The sequence below is a fragment of the Petaurus breviceps genome, unplaced genomic scaffold (assembly GCF_028583685.1).
Source record: "Petaurus breviceps papuanus isolate PSGF00001 unplaced genomic scaffold, PetGlider_PUasm1.0 90137, whole genome shotgun sequence".
Classification (NCBI taxonomy): domain Eukaryota; kingdom Metazoa; phylum Chordata; class Mammalia; order Diprotodontia; family Petauridae; genus Petaurus; species Petaurus breviceps.
The window spans coordinates 395,628-414,183 of NW_027187183.1; the positions used below are offsets into that span (position 1 = coordinate 395,628).

Consider the following 18,556-nt stretch of genomic DNA (forward strand, 5'->3'; position numbering starts at 1 on the left):
CTAAGGGAGGCCCCAGGGAAAGGGGAAGGTGAGTACCAGGAAACATATGGGTGCTCCCATTTCTGAGCAGTGTTCTCTACTACAATTCTTGCCACTTTGTGACTGTTGCCCTGGCTTGGAAGGCAAACAGAGAGCTCTGAGGCCAAGGCTTTACAGACCAGCTTTCAGAGCATTGACAGGCTGAGTCAGCAAGCTGTGCTCTCTTTAGGACTTCCTTTGACAGTCATGGACCCTTGTGCCCATCCCCTCTGGAGTTTGCCCTACTCCAGGACAGAGTCCCAGTTCCCAAGTAGGCTGAGACAGGTTGGGAGGGATGGTGGTGGTTAGAGGGTCATTCTCAATTGGGCTGGCTGGAAGAGGGATGGCAGAAAGGGGGGGAGGCAATATCTCATTCCTTCTGTCCCCTCATCACCTAACTGCCCCTTCCCCTAAGTCTACACTCTATAGGACAAGCTGGGCACTCTCTCCTGCCTACTACCTTGGCCTGGTTTGACCCCCTGGGAAAGGCAGGTGGAGGATAAGGATGAGGATGAGGTCAGGAAGAGAGGGATCCTAGCTGGGAAAAAAACAGAATCTCCTCAGGCAAGGGCCCCAGGTCTTCCTGAAGGAGAGACTGGAGGCTAGAGCCCAGGGGAAGGAGTTCAGCGTTCCCCACAGGACCATGCTGCTCTCAGAAGGCACCTCCCTCCTTCCTCTTCATTCCAAGTAACAGTCATGCAGGGTCCTGGGTAGAGCTGAGGCGTGGCTGGGGGGACTGTGTGGGTGTGGCCAGCTGGCAGATGGGAGTGACAGTCATTAAAGGTGACTCTATTCTAGGATCTGGGAGGAAGATGACCTCCACTCTCCCACCAAGGACCAGGAGTGGTAGGCAGCAGGCCCACCTTAGGCAGGCAACGGTTTGGTATGGCTGTGTGATTCAAGACCACAGTGATTCTGGGACAACTGTGGCTGTGATTGATTTCAGGACGACTATGAATGCACAATGAAAGTGAGTCTACTGGTCCATTCTGTTGGGCAAAGGCCAGCTCAGAGTTCTGGATCAGAGTGGAGATTGTGGGAGGGTGATGGGAAAAGGGGAGACAAGACACACAAAGGGATGTGGACAGTAACTAGCAGACTGGGCTAGCTGTTAGAGCTGCTTATGAAAGGATGGTAGGGAAGAATTAGTGTGGGGTGGGGCAGGGTGTTAAGGTCGGGGCAGACATCCATAGGAGAGGCTCCTGGGGTTAGGGAAGGTCACTGCCTCAATTCCTACTCTCTCTTAGAGTACTCTCTGCTTCTGGACCCAGGTTTCTGGGGGGACATTAATGGAGTTTCTCACCTCCCTTTCTTACTCCTAGCTTTTGGGAACCTAAGGACAAATGTATAGCAGAGTAATAACAACAATAATAACTCATATTTATATAGTTTTATGTTTTCCCAAATACTTTTCTTACAGTATCCCTGTGAAAATAGTAATGCAAATATTCTTCCCATTTTACAGATGAGGAGACTGAGACCTTAGAATAGGACTCTTGTGTCCTGGTTCAGTCACTTTACTGTTTCAGTAATTTTATTTATTTATTTTTTTGAGGGGGGGTGGAAATGGTGTTATTTTTAATGTAGTTTTTTTTTTGGTCTTTATTAATTTATTTGTTTACTTTTAGTTTATGGTTCAGTAATTTTAGCCCTAAAGTTCCCCACTCCTCCCTGATCCTCAGAATAACTTCCATGGCCCCCACATAAGCTATAATCTTCTGTTCTAGAGACAACTAGGAGTCAGATGGGTCCAAGACACCACCCAGGTCCAATGTCCTAGACAATGCACACCTACAGACTGTTCTCCCATCAAGCCATGGCTGGGATGGCACTGCTCATAGCTCTCTGGCTGCTGCTATCTCATCTCCTGTCCTCAAGCAAGGTATGGGGCACTGGGATGTGGTCCCTGAGTGGAGCCTTCCAGCCAAGCTCTAAGCTCACGGTCCTCATCTGGCATTGGCCCTTTAACAAGTCCTTACCATTAGATGGTGATGTCTGTGCTCACTATGGTGTGCTCAACTGCTGTCTCAGCACCAACCATAGCCTCCTCAGCCAGGCCAGTGTCGTTGTCTTCCACCACCATGAACTCCAGAATGGGGCTGTTCTGCTGCCTTTGGCTCACCGGCCTCTCAGGCAGCCTTGGGTGTGGACCAACCTCGAGTCTCCAAGCAATACTCACGGGCTTTCCCGTTACCGTAACATTTTCAATTGGGTCATGACCTACCGAAGGGACTCAGACATTTTTGTGCCTTATGGAGAGCTGGTACCCCGTGACGGGGCTGCCCCCCCTGTGCCAGCCAAGAACCGTATGGCTGCCTGGGTCATCAGTAATTACCACCGGACCCAGAAGCGTGTGGTAGTATACAACCAGTTGTCTAAACATCTTCGGGTGGATGTATTTGGCCGTGCCAACAGGAAACCACTCTGCCCTGACTGCCTTTTGCCCACCCTTGCCCCTTACCGATTCTACCTGGCATTTGAGAACTCTCAGCACCGGGACTATATCACTGAGAAGTTATGGAGAAATGCTCTAGGTGCAGGGGTCGTGCCTGTGGTACTAGGTCCTCCTCGGTCTACCTATGAGGCCTTTTTGCCAGCTGATTCCTTTGTCCATGTTGATGATTTCAGCTCAGCCCAGGAACTGGCCACTTTCTTGAAAAGCATGAATGCCAGTCATTACCAGCACTTCTTCGCATGGCGTGAAAGGCTAGCTGTGCGGCTCTACAGTGACTGGAGGGAGCGCTTCTGTAGTATTTGTGCCCGCTACCCGCATCTGCCCCAGGAACAGATCTACAGAGACTTAGAGGCCTGGTTTAAGTCAGGATGACCTGGGCTGACCTGGTTAGCTTCCCCAACCACAAAGGTTATGGTGAAATCTAGGGCTGCCATTTAGGACTAGACTTTTCCTGGATGGACCCTGGATTCCTGGGTATCTCCTTGTGAGACCATGAAGAGAGACAGAGCCTGCTATTTGACCCCTTCTTCACCCTACTTTTTACTCCTATTTCTCTTCCCTCTCTTAATAATCCAGACTCCTGAAAAATAACCATAAACTTGGGAGTCAGAAGATTTCAAGTTTAAGTCCAGGCTGGACCACTGACTATATGACCTTGGGCAACCCACTCCACTCTGGGGAGTGCAATGTGCAATGAAAAAATTGGGATGAGATAACGTTTAATGTCTCTCACAGCTCCAATATTCTAACATTGAGCCCTCCTGCCCGTGTGTGTATGGTGTGATGGGGCACTCTGTGGTGATTTTTACTAGCATCTCTGTAACTAAGTGACATTGCTATAGAATGAAAACTCGAATCCTGTGTATTATGGCATGTGAGGGGCTTTTAAGGGGAGATGGATTCTCAGTATGAGACATGGAAACAAATTCACCTGCCATATAGTGGTAAAGGAAACACAATATGCAAGTAAAAACCTCAGAGCTTAAACCAAAGCCTGAGAGATTTTTTTCTGCAAGTGCTTAGTCAACAGGGAGGGGAGGGAACTTGGAGGAAGAGGGTAAGGTGGAGGAGGGAGGGGGTGAGGGGGTATGTGTGGCAAGCCGTGATTCTTGTCCTCAGGAAGAATGTCCTCTACTGAAAACAGAACAGACCTACTGGGAAATGAGCAACCTAGAGTAAGAACCTTCCATGTCCCTGAACCTCACTTTTCCTATCTATAAAACTAGGGCTTGGGCTAGATGGTTCCCAAGACCTCCTGGTGTGAGTGGATAACAGTCTAAAATTTTTCTGAAGGAGTCAAAGGGGTTTGAAGCTGGGAAATCGGCCCTTGTAGAAGTGTGTTGGTGGAAAGAGGAGGAGAGGGCAGTGCCGCTGTAGGGATGGGGGCACAGTTGGATAGAGCACAAGACCTGGGAGGTGGGAAGTCCTGAGTCCAAATGTAGCCTCAGACACGTCCTGGCTGTGTGACCCTGGGCAAGTCCCTTATACTGCTTCAGTTTCCTCATCTGTAAAATGGAAATAATAATAGTACCTACTTTCTCGGGCTTATTGTGAGGATCAAATGTGATCGTTATGAAGTACTTAGCCAGAGCCTGACAAATAGTGAATGTTATATGGATGCTATCTATTGTTGTTATTAATAACAATATAATTGTAGTAATATTACTGGGCCTAAAACCAGAAGGCCTAGATTGGAATCCAAGCTTGACTAGCTGTGTGACCGGAGGCAAGTCTCTTTGAACCCCAGTTTCTTCATGTTTAAAATGAATAGATAATCTCTCCAGTCCTTTCCAGCACTAGTATTTTATGATTCTATGAGAGGCCACAGGAAAGTGAGCAGATTGAGTTATGGTTTCTGTGACTGGAATAGATTGGAGGGTGTGTGGGAAAGGGTTGAGGGAAGAGAATGGGTAGGGAAAGGGGATTGGTGGGCTGCTGGGCCTTCTGTTACTACCTGCCCTCCCCTTTCCCCATCCCCCTTTCCTGGGTAGTAATTATAATAGGAACCAAGAAGAGGAACTGAGTCTGACCACTGAGAAATAACACTAGGTAGACTAGGTAGGTTTTGGGGCTGGAAGTGTGGGATTAAAGCAGAGGGCCTAGGCATTGGCAAAACTACAAAATCTCTGTGGATGGTAGTTGGTTGCTGGGTCCCTTGAATGCTCTGAGAGGTCCCTAGTGGTTGGGTTGGAAAGGAAAGGAGCCAAATGGAGATCTACAAGGCTTTCTTCAACAGCCTGAAAACATTCTGAGGCTTCTTTGACCAATGCCTAGTTTCCCCTCCTAAACTAGCCCAATGGCTCTAGGAATCTGAGAGATGGAACATTAGATATATCTGGAGTGTAGAGGTGGTGGTGGGAGTGGTGGATACCTGCCATGGGGACAGATTTGGTATGGCAGGCATGATAGCTGTCCTCTCTGCAATAAGAAAGGCACAAGTCCACCCCATCTGTAAAGGCCACGGATTGGCAGAGGCCACAGCAGGAAATAGGAAACAACTGTGGGGGGGCCCTTCATCCATAGGAGGGGTAATGCGGTTCTTTGCACCTGTCAAAGGCCAGGAGGCAGAATATTAATTTCTGCACATACAGAAATACATGCAGGGACACACACAAACACACACACACACACAATGCCAGGAGAAGTAGCAGGTTTTTTAGAGGTCTGTCTTGGGAGTGGAGGTCTCTGTTCATGTAGGTCTTTGTCCCTCTACTTCACGACAGAGAAAAGGGTGGTTTAGGAAAGGCTGATGCTAAGGCCTGAACCCTACAAAAGCAGGGAGGGATTCTGCTTGTTTGAGGACGACAAGAGATGATTCTTTTCACCTTCTCCCCTCTCCCCATGAAGATGCTTCAGCTGAAATGACACCCATGGTCCTGGGAGCTCCTTGTTGCCCTCAAGGTGACAGATGGGGAAAGTAAGGCTAGAGAATCTTAGGGACATGGCCATATCTAGGCTAGAAAGAAATGTACAGACTTGAAGGAATGGACCCTTTGGGTGGGCAAGAAGGGCCTCCTATACTCCAAGTAGAAAGCTGCCTCAAGAGAGATCCTGCCTTCTCAGACAGCCCCAGGTCACACCGAATCCCACAGAATGGAGCCAAATGAGACGGAGCCCAGACTAGGCCAGGAGATAACCCAGGTAGTCTGCTTCTCTGCCCTTATCTCCTAACATCTTGCCTTGTGCTTGACTTCGGGTTAGCTCTAGAGTGAGTTCGCCCTGCACTCTGGTGGCTAGCATGGGAATTGCCCAAAGTTTTAATATAACCTCTACCTTTTCCTGTCTTCATCCTGGGACCATCCTTGGCCCCCCAGACTTGGTTCCAGAGTCTGGTATATACCTGCTGGAGGTGGGGAAAGACCCTGGAGAAAATAGAATGGACAGGAATCTGCCATCCTTCATCCTTCCACCTGGAACTCTAGGAAGCCTGCTTTCTTCTTTGGGTAATAGGAGTTACCAAGGAATGGAGAAGGAAACGAATAATATTGTCTTCTCTCCCCATTTTGGGTTGCCCAAAACAACCCAGGCTTTCCTGGAAATATGGGGGAAGATGGGGGAGAATCTGTTCCCCACTTTCTACTGTTGTCTTGCCAGCTGGCTTGGGGGTGAGGAGTGATAGAGAGGAAAAGGAGGAGAGGAAAAGGGTCCCAAGGGGTGTCAATAGGGCACCCAATCCCAAACTAACCTCTGCTCTCCCCCATCCCCACCAAAATAGTAGATAGAGCACTGAACCTGGAGTCAGGAAGGCCTGAGTTCAAATGCCGACCCTCTGCCTCTTTTCCTTTCCCCTCCCTCCTTACATATAAGACTGCAAACTCTGTCCCAGAGTGCCTGGATTCAGGTAACTAAATCCCAACCTCAGTGGGATGGAATTGGGGAGGAAGAATTACAATGTCTGCACTACTGGTGGGGTGGCAAGAGTTCTTGCAGAAGGGGTGACCAGGTGGTGCAGTGAATAAAGCATAGGCCCTGGAATCAGGAGGACCTGAGTTCAAATTCGGCCTTAGATACTTAACAAAATCCAATTACCCTGCCTTCCCCCCTGCAAAAAGATTGTTTTAAAGAGTATTTGCAGAAGTACATCTGTGTTGTGGCACCCAATGTGTGACCCTCCCTGGGAGGGGAGTTCATGGACAATATCATTCTTCCTAGTTACAAAGGGGAGACGTCAATCTAGCCCTAGACAAAGAAGGAACATTTCCTGGGCAATTTTAGCCTTGGATATTGCTTTCATAAGTAACCCCAAATTCTAGAGTTCAAAGATATAGGGAGAGAAGAGCAACTAAAAACAAACTGTCTCTTGGAGAAAGATGATGGCCCATGTCTGTGTCATTTTCCACCACCACCACCCCTCCCTTCAGATGAAGGAGATGTAAGGGACTAAAGCCAGAAGATGGGGAAATGGTAGAGCTGTACTCATTCCCTGCTGCTATTATTATAAATCATCCAGACAGTGCCAGGCTGATGGGAAGAGTATTGCCTATCCAAAAGCCCTTAAGCATTTTTGTTTTCCAGGAGAAGTTTAGATCCCAGGATGGCACTGTCACTTCATGAGGAAGAGGGGAGGATCCTGTGGGAGAGCTAGGGGCTCATCAGAATTTCGTGAGGCTGTCTCTTCACAATCCTAAATTCAGTTCCCTTAAGAAAAGAGAGTCTATGGGGCAGTTAGGTGGCAGTGAATAGAGCACTGGCCCTGGACTGAGAGGTATCAGAGTTCAAATCAGACCTCAGACACTTAACACTTACTAGCCCTGTGACCTTGGGCAAGTCATTTAACCCCAATTGCCCTCCAAAAAGAAAAAAAAAAGAGAGTCTAAATTGATGAGGTACAAGCTCTGGGACCCCCCTGTAGCTCTCCTTGAATCTTCCCACCTGAGGCATTTGCCTGAGGCTTAAGTCTTTCATTATAGCTCGCCCAAATCTCTGTTACTAGCCTAGCCCTCCACTGTCCAGCTACCCTCCACCCTTGATCCTCCCAAAATATCTGTATACCCTTAAACTAGCCTAGCCCTCCATTGTCTGTCATCTCCAGGCTATTTTCCGCCCTTAATCTCTCATCACTGGAGTCTGACCTCATTTGACTCCTCCTGAAGACCCTCCCCAAACTCCTCCTCTAGACCACCCCTAGAACCCTCCCACAACTTTTCTGTATCTTACCTCCATGAAGGGGCTGAGAATGATCTAGCACAGACTCACTCTGTCAGATTATTCTGGCCTGATTGTACAATACAAGCATCACAGATACTGAGGCTCCTTATTAAAGGTGAACCCTTAATAAACTTTGCTTTTCTTTGGCTGAGAGAAAACTTGAGTTGAATTCATTCAGCAGGCCCCAGAGTGTTGGTATTTTGGGGTCTCGAGCACCCCTAAACCCTAGACCTCAATATAAATCAGAGTGGCACTGCCTTAGACTCTAGGATTCTAATGAAAAAGTGGGACCCATCAGAGGAGAACTGTGTTGTGCTGTGCTGTGTGTGTGTGTGTGTGTGTGTGTGTGTGTGTGTGTGTTGAAGTGGATGGACCTTTTGTCAGGAAGACCCAAGTTCAAATTCAACCTCATACACTTACTAGCTGTATCTACCTGGGTAAGTCATTTAACCTCTGTTTGCCTTAGTTTCTTCAACTCTAAAATGGAGATAATAACCATACTTAACTCCCTGAGGATTAAGTGCTTAGCACAGACCCTGGAGCACAGTAGGTACTTGATAAATGTTGGTTTCTTTTCCCCCTATCTGTATTTGATATGCATTTATTATCTTAAGTAAGGGAGTGTTATCCTTTCTGGGTTTTTGTTGTTTGCCCTTTCCATTTTCCACAGCAGACCAATGACATGATAAGGCCTAAGGGTTCTACAAAGTTGTCAGCCTTACTCTCTCTTCCTGAGTCATTGAAGTCCAGTGGTCAGATGAAAGTCCAGAGGACCTGTGATGGCCCGGGATGCAGTGAATGACCTTGGTATCTTTGATGTCTGACCAATCTCTAAGCACTCCATGGTGCCTACTTCAGCTTCCTTCATGGCTGCTGCAACAAATAATTAACATATGCTCATTCCACTGGGGGAGGTCTTCACATGCCGGGGGTAGACACCCCCCTAACTCACCAATGGGTTTGTGTTACATGGGTTACCCTCAGCTTGGTTTAACCCCTCTGCTGAGACAGACTGGTTTACTAGGGTGTGGCCAGTGCACATGCTACAGCTTCTTGGTGTCACAGGTGAGAGTTGAGTACCACATGCATGAACTGCCCTGAAAAGGGTTTGGCAATTCTTCACACCAGAGGTGCTACTCTTCCAGGAACACCCATACACCCTTTCTGGGTAACACATTGATGGAAACCTAAAAACAACTTATGTGGGAGCTCTATTTGGAGATTTCCCCAGAGTAAATTCTGTGGAGAAGCAATGGGCCAAAAGAGATATTGATCTTTTAGGGTCACCCTTAAGCTCTGACCTGATATATATATATATATATATATATATATATATGAGTCCTGAGCTTAGGGGGCCCAGGGCCTTAGATCCATCTCCAGATCCTTCCTCCTTTTGCCTCCTATGGAATTAATAATACATAATAATAGCTGACATTTATATAAGTGTTTAAGATTTTCCTTTTTAAAGATATGTTTAAATTTGACATTATTAATAAATCCAAACATTTCAATGGGTCTAGTGTTCTATAATATTGAATATAAAAAAGAACATTGAATAAATATGAAAACAGCAACTTGTTACATACATGGTTTTTTAAAAAATGTATTTTAAATTTGTCACATCGACAAGCATGTATTAAAGGCTACTTAGTGCCAGGTACTGTGCTGAGTATTAAGGATACAAGGAAAGGTAAAAGACAGTCTGTTCTCAAGGATCCCATAATATAACGGAGGAGACGCATGTACAGTCATGTACAAACAGAATACATATAGGATAAATTGGAGATAATCGATAGGGGGGCGCGCTGGCATTAATGGGGATTGGGAAAGGAGGTAGAAGGTGGGATTGTAGCTGGGATTAAAAAAAAACAACAGGGGCGGTCAGGTAGCACAGGTAGCACAGAGTAAGAGCACCGGCTCCAGTGTTGGGACGACCTGGAGATCGAATCCCGGGCTCAGACACTTAGCACCCACCCATGTGACCTTGAGCAAGTTACTTAACCCCAATTGCTTAGGGGCGGCCAGGTGGCTCAGCGAGTAAGAGCACCGGCTCCAGTGTCGGGATGACCTGGATCAAATCTGGGCTCAGATACTCAGCACCACACCCAGAAATAACTGGCCGTGGAACCTTGAGCAAGTTACTTAACCCCGATTGCTTTAAAAAAACAAACAAACAAAAAAAAAAAACCAGAGGAATAGAGGTGATAGAGAGGAAGAGGGAAAGAATTCCAGACACAAGACAGCCCAAAGTAGTAACAATTGCCCCATTCATGACCCCTTCAGTACCTTTTGTTTCTTCCTGTGTGTTTTATTGCTATCTTTTCCATCTCTATCACTTCCCACTAACTCCCTCCCTCCTTTTCCCCTTTGTGATAGATAAGTGTAATCAAGCTAGCTTTAAGATTTTCAAAGCACTTTTATATAATCTTGTTATGAGCAAAGACACATAAGGTAGTTACTATATGTAGCTACAGATAAGGAAACTGAGTCTTAGAAATTAAATGACTTGACACCAAACTAGCTAGCATCAGGTCAGATTTAAAACTCAGTCTTCTGGACACCAGATCTAATATGATATTCATTAGACGAGTCTGCCTCTATCCTCTCCAAGTGGAGGGAGGGGACTGGAATGAGGAAAGGAGAGACTAGTCCAGAGAGAGCTTCAGATCTCAAAGAGCTTCCCCACTGTGACCCTGGGGCCCAGACAGGCAAACAAGTGCCCTTCCTGTGTCTAGGCCCCAGGAGTCTTGCTATTCATCCCAGCCCAGACATGGCAGACCTGAGCTCTATCAGCCAACTACCAGGAGTAGGGGGAGGCATGCTGGAATCAGGACAGCAGGGATTTGGGGCAGAGGATCCCTTTGGGAGCAGACTTTGAGAGAAATTAGGGAAGCAAGGTCAGAAGGCTTAGAATTGATCTTCAGGTCTTGAAGATTCCATTACCATTTGAAGAATTGAGAGAAGGGGTCATTCGTAAGTGGTACCCCACCCCTGTGCATCTCCCCAAATCCCAACCCTGAAAACACTGCCCTCTACTGACAGATATTTTTGAAAAGTTTGAAACCTGAGGCTGGGAGGAAGCTTACTTAGGAGTTAGGAGGTCTGGAGAAGCTGAGAGGAAAGCTCCACAGCAAGTTATGCCAGGACTACCTTTGGAAGTCTTAAGATTCTTTAGCCAAACTGTCTGAGACCCTGTCGACTTTGGTTCAGGATTCAACTCCTTTCTAAGAACTCTGAACAAGAAAGAATGATTTTTTTTTTTTGAAATTGTGGTTAACTTACAAAGAAGGCAGGGCATTTTCTTTCTGTGTATGAGCAGATCTAATCCCTTTCTGCAAAAAGCATAGTTATTGCCTTCTTCCAACTTCCTCATTCTCCCTCTCCCTCTGCTGACCCTTGTTCAAACTACTTTGCTGCCAGACTTGACCACGACCTGCTAGAAACATGGCAATTCTAGCCTAGTGCACTGATTCAATATGGCAGCCTTCCAATTCTTTTTTTTTTTAAAGCAATCGGGGTCAAGTAACTTGCTCAAGGTTACACGGCCAGTTATTTCTGGGTGTGGTGCTGAGTATCTGAGCCCAGGATTCGATCTACAGGTCATCCCAACACTGGAGCTGGTGCTCTTACTCGCTGAGCCACCTGGTCTCCCCTAAGCAATTGGGGTTAAGTAACTTGCTCAAGGTTACACGAGACAGGTGTTTCTGGGTGTGATGCTACCCGTGTTTCCCTGATAATAAGACACTGTCTTATTAATTTTTTGGACAGAAAAACACCAGAGGGCTTATTTTCAGGGGAGGGCTTATTTTAATGAACGTTGACAGCAATTTTAATAAACAGGTAAATGTGAACGAAAAATGTACCTTTATTCAATAATGAATTCAATAAAGAACAGGATGACACGCTCACTGCTGCAGCTCTGATTGTATGCAGCTCGGAGCGCGGCGTGTGTTTCACCCGGGGGGGGGGGGACGGTGTATACAGAGGGTACTGTAATGTAGCATGTAGCGCAGGGGATGACTTTCACTACAGTAGCAATCTCAATGGGGCTTATTTTCGGGGGAGGGCTTATTTTAGAGGAATCTTACACAGTAAGGGGAGGGCTTATTTTCGGGATAGGTCTTATTATCGGGGAAACACGGTAAGTGTCTGAGCCCAGGATTCAATCTCCAGGTCATCCCGACACTGGAGCCAGTGCTCTTACTCGCTGTGCTACCTGGCTGCCCACAGCCTTCCAATTCTTACTGAGATTTTCCTTCCTGTTTTACAGATGGGAAAATTGAGGCTGGGGATGGGCTAAACCTCACTCACAGTCACCCAATGAATCTTTTCTGTGGTTCACTATAGCACTGCTAAAGAGAAGAGGAAAGCTTTGGGGACTTGAAGTCTTACCCCAGTCTTGGGGAACCTGTTGCCTTGAGGCCACATGTGACCTCCTAGCTACTCAAGTGAGGCCCTTTGACTGAATCCAAACTTCACAGAACAAATCCTTTTATTAAGATATCATCATATTCCTTAACGTGATCTGTGATCAGAGATTTTTGATGTTACTATTGTAATTGTTCTGGGGGCACCATGAAACCTGCCCCTATAAGATAGCAAACCTGATCGACAAATTTTGTGTGTGTGCTGACTGATCCATTGACTGTCAAATAACCCTGTGATGACCTCTAAGTGTTCAAGTGAAAGGAAGAGTCAATGGATACAGCCAGCTTCACTATTGTCTTATTTTAAGAAATTGCCAAAGTTACCCCAACCTTCAGCAATCATCACACTAATCAGTCAGCAGCTATCAACATCGAGGCAAGACCCTCCACCAGCAAAAAAATTAGGACTTGTTAAAGGCACAGATGATAACACTTTTTAGCAATAAAGCATTTTTTTTAGCGAAGGCATGTACGTTTTTAAAAAGATACAATACTATTTCATACTTAATAGACTATAGTACAGTGTAAACATAATTGCACTGGGAAAAAAAAATTTGTATTACCTTTATTGTGATGGTCTGTAACCGAACCCGAAATATCTCTGAGGTAAACCTGTGCCAAGATATTCATCGGAGGAGTTACATGTCCCCTAAGGGCTACAGTCAGTACCCCTAACATCTCACTGTACTATAACTGTACCTGTTACCTGAGTATCTGCATTCCTCCTTCTATCTGCCCACCTTGTGGGACGGCACTCAGGAGCCCAAGTCTTAGAAGAATAGGTTCCCTCTTCCCTTCATTTAGGATTATTCTTTTCCCTTTTTATCTTCTATTTCTTCAACAGGGAGAAGAAAGCTATGTCCAGGCAAGGGGAGAAAATGGCAGGGTGAGAGTGGGGTGTGGGGTGGACCAAGGCAGTTAGCAACTACCAAAATAAATATGGAAAATGAGGTTGTAATTGAGTTTGGGAAGAAACCAGAGGAGTGTGAGGAATCTGGTCAGAGGCCAAGGACACAGGGGTTATAGGGAAAGGAGGCTTCCTTGTTCTTTAGCTTCCCTTGCCCCAAGCTCACCTATTCCTTGCTCCCTGACGACCAACCCTGATTTGGTCATGCTCTGAGACACCTAGAAAGACAAAGAACCCACGGCCTAATGCTGGAGACCAAGATTCAACACATGATTCAATCTAACGATGTATGAGTTACTATTTGTAAAATAGTCAGCCTGATACTACGATGGTTTGGCCATAAGGAGTTGGTTTCAAGGGAAGGAGCTTTGGTCTGGGGAGGATACACATAGAACAAAAAATTGAAACTAAAGATAAATGAATCAAAGGAGAGAAAAATCTCCTAGCTATTCTCAATCAATTCAAGTGACCAGGACTGGTTAAACAAAATCAAAGTTTCCTAAAAGAGATTGCTTGCCCTCTTGGAGAGGGAGAGAGACAAATTTGGAGTTCAAAATCTTATGAAAAATGAGTGTTGAAAACTATCTTTACATGTAATTGGAAAAAAAAAACAACTATCTATCAAGAAAAAAAAAGTTGACTAAAAGAACCAGAAGATGGGAATACTGATTGTTCCAAGAAACCTTCAGTGGCCCCCATCACCTACCAAAACTCCAGATCCTGGCATTCGAGGTCATTCATAACCTGGAAACCCCATCTCATACAATTCTTCACTAATTTGATGTGGGCAGCTCTTTGTCATTCCTCCTCATTTTATCTTTTCCTTGTGAGCTCACTAAATCTGTTCCTGGAAAGGATAATGCTTTATATATCATATGTAAATTATAAAACATACACAAAAGAGAAGTAAAAAAAGATATGAGAAACAATTTAAAAATAAAATAATGTAAAATATTTATATATAAAATAAATTTATATATAATTTAATTTAAAATTTTTAAAAATGAATAAATAAAGCCCAGGCAGGGCTGGAATAGCTACTTGGGGTGCTATATCTGGGCAAATGAGAATGCTCTAGAGCTCTGAGTTTAACCAGCTTCTTCCCTCCATGGCAAATGTGTGCTGGAACCAGCTCTAGGGTCCACGTGAACTCTTTGTAAAATTAGCAAACGCTACAGATCAGAACTTAACACATTTTTTTGGTTAATTTTCTAGACTTAAGAAAGTAATGGAGTACAGTTTGGAAAAGTATGGGGTAGGAGGTATCGGCACAGATTAATTACTTGTATATAGATCAGTATATGGGGCAGCTGGGTGGTAGCTGTGAAGAGAACACTGGGCTTTGAATTAGGAAAACCTGAATTCAAAATCAGCCTCAGACACCTACTAGCTGTGTGACCCTGAGCAAGTCACTTAACCCTGTTTGTCTCAGTTGCCTCATCTATAAAATGAGCTGGAGAAGGAAATGATAAGCCATTTCAGTATCTTTGCCAAGAAAACCCAAAATGATGTCACAAAGAGTCAGACAACTGAAATGACTAAAAAACAATATAGATCAGAATTTGGATCATACTAGAAGTCTAGAGCAACGTGCCCTGACACTTCCAGGAAGAGGTGAATTCTCAACATTTCTACCCAATCTCTCTGTTGTTTGTTGTTCATTCATTTCAGTCGTGTCCGACTCTTCCTGGCTCCATTTGGGGTTTTCTTGGCAAAGATACTGGAGAGGTTTGCTATTTCCTTCTCCAGCTCATTGCATTTCCCAGGTACATTTAAATAATGTTTTTAAGGAGAAACTGTCCTCAACACCTTGCTTTTAATGTCTCATGAGGAAAGGAGGGGCTGGTCTCATGACCCTCTGCTCCTGGCTCACCATCCCAGTGAAAACTCACCACTGCTGATGCTTCAAAAAGGGTGACCATTAGATGTTCTAGGGTCTCAAAGAAATTTTTCCCCTGGGACTTCTGCTGTGTAATGTCCCATTCTTATCCCTTGTTCAGCATGCTACATCTCTTTGGTGTCTCTAGGATTATCTTGTGTGTTACCACTGCTTCTGAGGGGGCCTAAATTAAAACAGAGAGAGCTCACCCCAGCTCACCTACAGGCTCCCTGTCCTTGTATGTGCCTTGGGAGCCCTAGATACATCAAAGTGCATATATAAATATATATGTATGTATACATGTATATGTATAGATACACACAATATATATGTATACTAAAATGTGTACACGTACTAACAGTACATATACACATATATACTAATATATACACTTATCATATATATATAATATGTATAGTGTTTATATGATAGAGAAATACTATACATATTATATATGTGTATATATTAGTACATATATCTATAGATAGATACACACTATACATATAATATATATGATGTGTATATATCAGTACATGTATATATATATGTGTATGTACATGTACAGAGCAGTTGGAAAGTAATCCCAGAGGGAAAGGCAATAACAGCTGGGTGGTAGTGTGTGGCCTTTCCAGTAAAACTAACAGATTCTATTTCAATGTCCCTCTCAAAGTGACACATGGAACAACTTCAGGCCATTTCCTGAATGAAGTAGTCTTTATGCTAAAATTCCTTGAAGCTCTTTCATAGTTGCCTATAGTAAATCAGCTCTGACAGGCTGGTTTGGGACCTCAGGTTTGAGATTGGAATGAAATGGGGCATTTATCAAACATGTGATAACAAAGAAAAGGAAGATTTTTTTTTGTTTTTGTTTTTAGACATAGTAGGGTAAGCATATTTAGAGCAGAGAAAGGATATTCATCAAGGATGTAGAATTGATTTGGCTGAGCCCAGTTTCTCTGAGCTAGTGTTACACATGATAGTCTGCTGGTTAGAAGCCTGAAGGAAGAGCCAGGTGACTACTTGTGCCCTGGTTTCTGTACTTAGGGCACTAGGAATTGACATCATTGGCTCAGGTCTTTACTTCCCTGAGCATGTTTTCTGTACCTTTTAAAAATTAAGTTTAGTATATCTTTTGAACTTAACAGACATCAAATAGAATGAACATTTGCATATACATAGTAGAAGGGGAAAAGCGGATTATGTGTGAAACCACAGGTCTTCAGTATGTTCAACTTGCTTTTCAATACCTTTTGAAGAAAAACCAGCCTAGTCTGCAGGGGGCAGGGCCTTATGTTACTGCTCCCATCACACCCCTCGCCTTGGTCAAAAGATCTTCTAAAGGAGGGAAGTGGCAACCCTTTGAAGGCAGAGATCAGACCTCAGAAGCTGCAGAATATGGGCCCCAACAGCAGCAGGGAGTATAGAGGGAACAACACTGATGAACCTTTTGAGGCCTTCAGGATGGCAATGGTGCAGATGTTATACAAGAATGCCCAGAAGTGGGAGGTGGGAGACCACAGGCCCACATCCAGAACAGCCAGTATTTCAGAATTGGAGAAGAACATGTCAGGAGCTATTTCTTGGGGATACTGTTTAGATGTTAGGGGCAGGCCTCTATTTCCATTTCATTTTACTCTTAGCCCTCCTTCATCCCAGTTCTCCAGAATGCCAGAGTCTCAGTGCTAGAAGAGACCTCAGAGGATACTGACTCAGAATCTCCTTTACAACAGCACCAGCAAGTAGTCATCCAACTGGGCTTAAAGACCTTGGGTGAAAGAGAAGCCACATTCTCCCTAGGCAGCCTATTTCACTTTGGGATACTTCTAATTATTTGGAAGTTTTTCCTTGCATCAAGCTTAAATTCTTGCAACTTCTACCACATTGTTTCTTGTTTTTTCCCTCTGGATCAAGCAGGATGGTCTAATCCAGGGGTGGGGAACCTACAACCTCCAGGCTACATGTGGCCTTCCAGGTCCCTCAAGTACAGCCTTTTGACTGAATCCAAACTTCACAGAACGAATCCCCTTAAAAAAAGGATTTGTTCTGTAAAACTTGGACTCAGTCCAAAGGCCGTACCTGAGGACCTAGAAGGTCACATGTGGCCTCAAGACCCAAGGTTCCCTACCCCAGGTAATCCTTCTTCTGTGCTTCAGCCTTTCAACTTCATCATTACAGCTATTATGTGCCCCTTAAGCCTTCTCTTCTCTAGGAAGACTTCTTCTATGGTAGTAGCTACTGGCATGGTATCCTCATATTTACTATAAATATTCCTAGTTCCTTTGACCAATCAATGAATATATGTCATGGCACCCAGTCATATCATTATTCTGTTTGCTCTCTGCCTGACTCATTCCAACATACTGGTGCCCACTGGACCCAACAAGTAAGACGTGGCTTGAACAGGGCAGAATCCAGTGGTTTCGCTTTTTACAGAAACCATTCCTACCAATTGGGTCTGCAGAAGATTAGTTGGATTTTTTGGTTTGTTTGTTTTGTCTTGTTTGTTTTGGCTTTTGTACCACACTCTTCATTAATTTGAAACTTAAAGTTCCCTACGCTTCCTAGATCTTTGTCACAGGCACTGTAGCTTCCCAATCCGGCAACTATGATTATAATAATTTTTTTTTTAAAAACAATTGGGGTTAAGTAACTTGCTCAAGGTTACACGGCCAGGTATTTCTGGGTGGGTGCTAAGTGTCTGAGCTGGGATTCCATCCCCAGGTCATCCCAACACTGGAGCCAGTGCTCTTACTTGCTGTGCTACCTGGCCGCCCCGATCATAATAAATTTTTGAACTCGCATGTAGAACTTTACATTTATTCTCATTAAATTTCATCTTGTTAGACTAGCCCCATTGTTCTAGGTTGTCAAAATCTTTTTGGATCCTGACTCTGTCATCTAATGCAGGAGTTACCCCTCCCAATTTTGTGTCAGCTGTAAATCTGGCAAGTGAGCTTTCTTAGGTCTTCAAATCAAATCATTGAGAGAATTGTTGAACAGCACAGGGGTAAAGGCCTTGGGCATTCAATGTACCATCATCTCTTTAGAGGTGTTAGATATGCGGCCTGCATACAGTCTTCAATGCTACCAAGTACAACTTGAACCAAAGTAAAATGTAATTGGGGAATATTTAACCACATAAATAAAAGTACAATAAAACATAGATTACATTTTAAAATTAAGTCAGCATGTGGTCTTGTTCAGTTGTGTCTGACTCTTCATGATGCCATTTGGGGTTTTCTTGGCAAAGATACTGGAGTGGTTTGTCATTTCCTTCTCCAGCTCATTTCGAAGATGAGGAAACTGAAGCAAACAGGGTCAGGTGACTTTCCCAGGGTCACACAGCTAGTAAGTGTCTGAGGCTGGGTTTGAACTCAGGAAGATGAGTCTTCCTGACTCCAAGGTTGGCTCTCTATCCACTGTACCACCTAGCTGCCTTAGTGGTCTGTAGGGATCCTTGAGTTTGACTTAGTACCCTTATTTTAGTAGCCCTTGTTTCTATTTGAGTTTGATACTACTGATACAGACTTATTGAATGCTAGATCTGGAAAAGACCTTCTTAGAAGTCATCTAATCCAATCTCCTAATTTTGCAAATGAAGAAACTGAGTCACAGAGTTGTTAAGTGACTTGTTCAAGGTCAGACATGTAATAAAAGAGGCAGGGTTTGAACCAAAGTCTCTGCGCCTTTAAGAGGGGGAGTCCCGAGCTGAGGGGCGGGTC

At 44.5% G+C, this 18,556-nt stretch overlaps 1 protein-coding gene across 1 annotated transcript; it reads left to right on the forward strand.

Annotated features, from left to right (window-relative positions):
• The first annotated feature begins 717 nt into the window (after positions 1-717).
• FUT7 (fucosyltransferase 7) lies at positions 718-3,418 on the forward strand. The gene is made up of 2 exons (XM_069107495.1): positions 718-988; positions 1,746-3,418. The coding sequence occupies exon 2, from the start codon at positions 1,802-1,804 to the stop codon at positions 2,843-2,845; it is 1,044 nt and encodes a 347-aa protein (XP_068963596.1). The 5' UTR covers positions 718-988; positions 1,746-1,801; the 3' UTR covers positions 2,846-3,418.
• Positions 3,419-18,556: the final 15,138 nt, after the last annotated feature.

Bases quoted from the DNA above. Each gene is read 5' to 3' on its own strand.
- FUT7 (XM_069107495.1), top strand. From the start codon at position 1,802: ATGCACACCTACAGACTGTTCTCCCATCAAGCCATGGCTGGGATGGCA.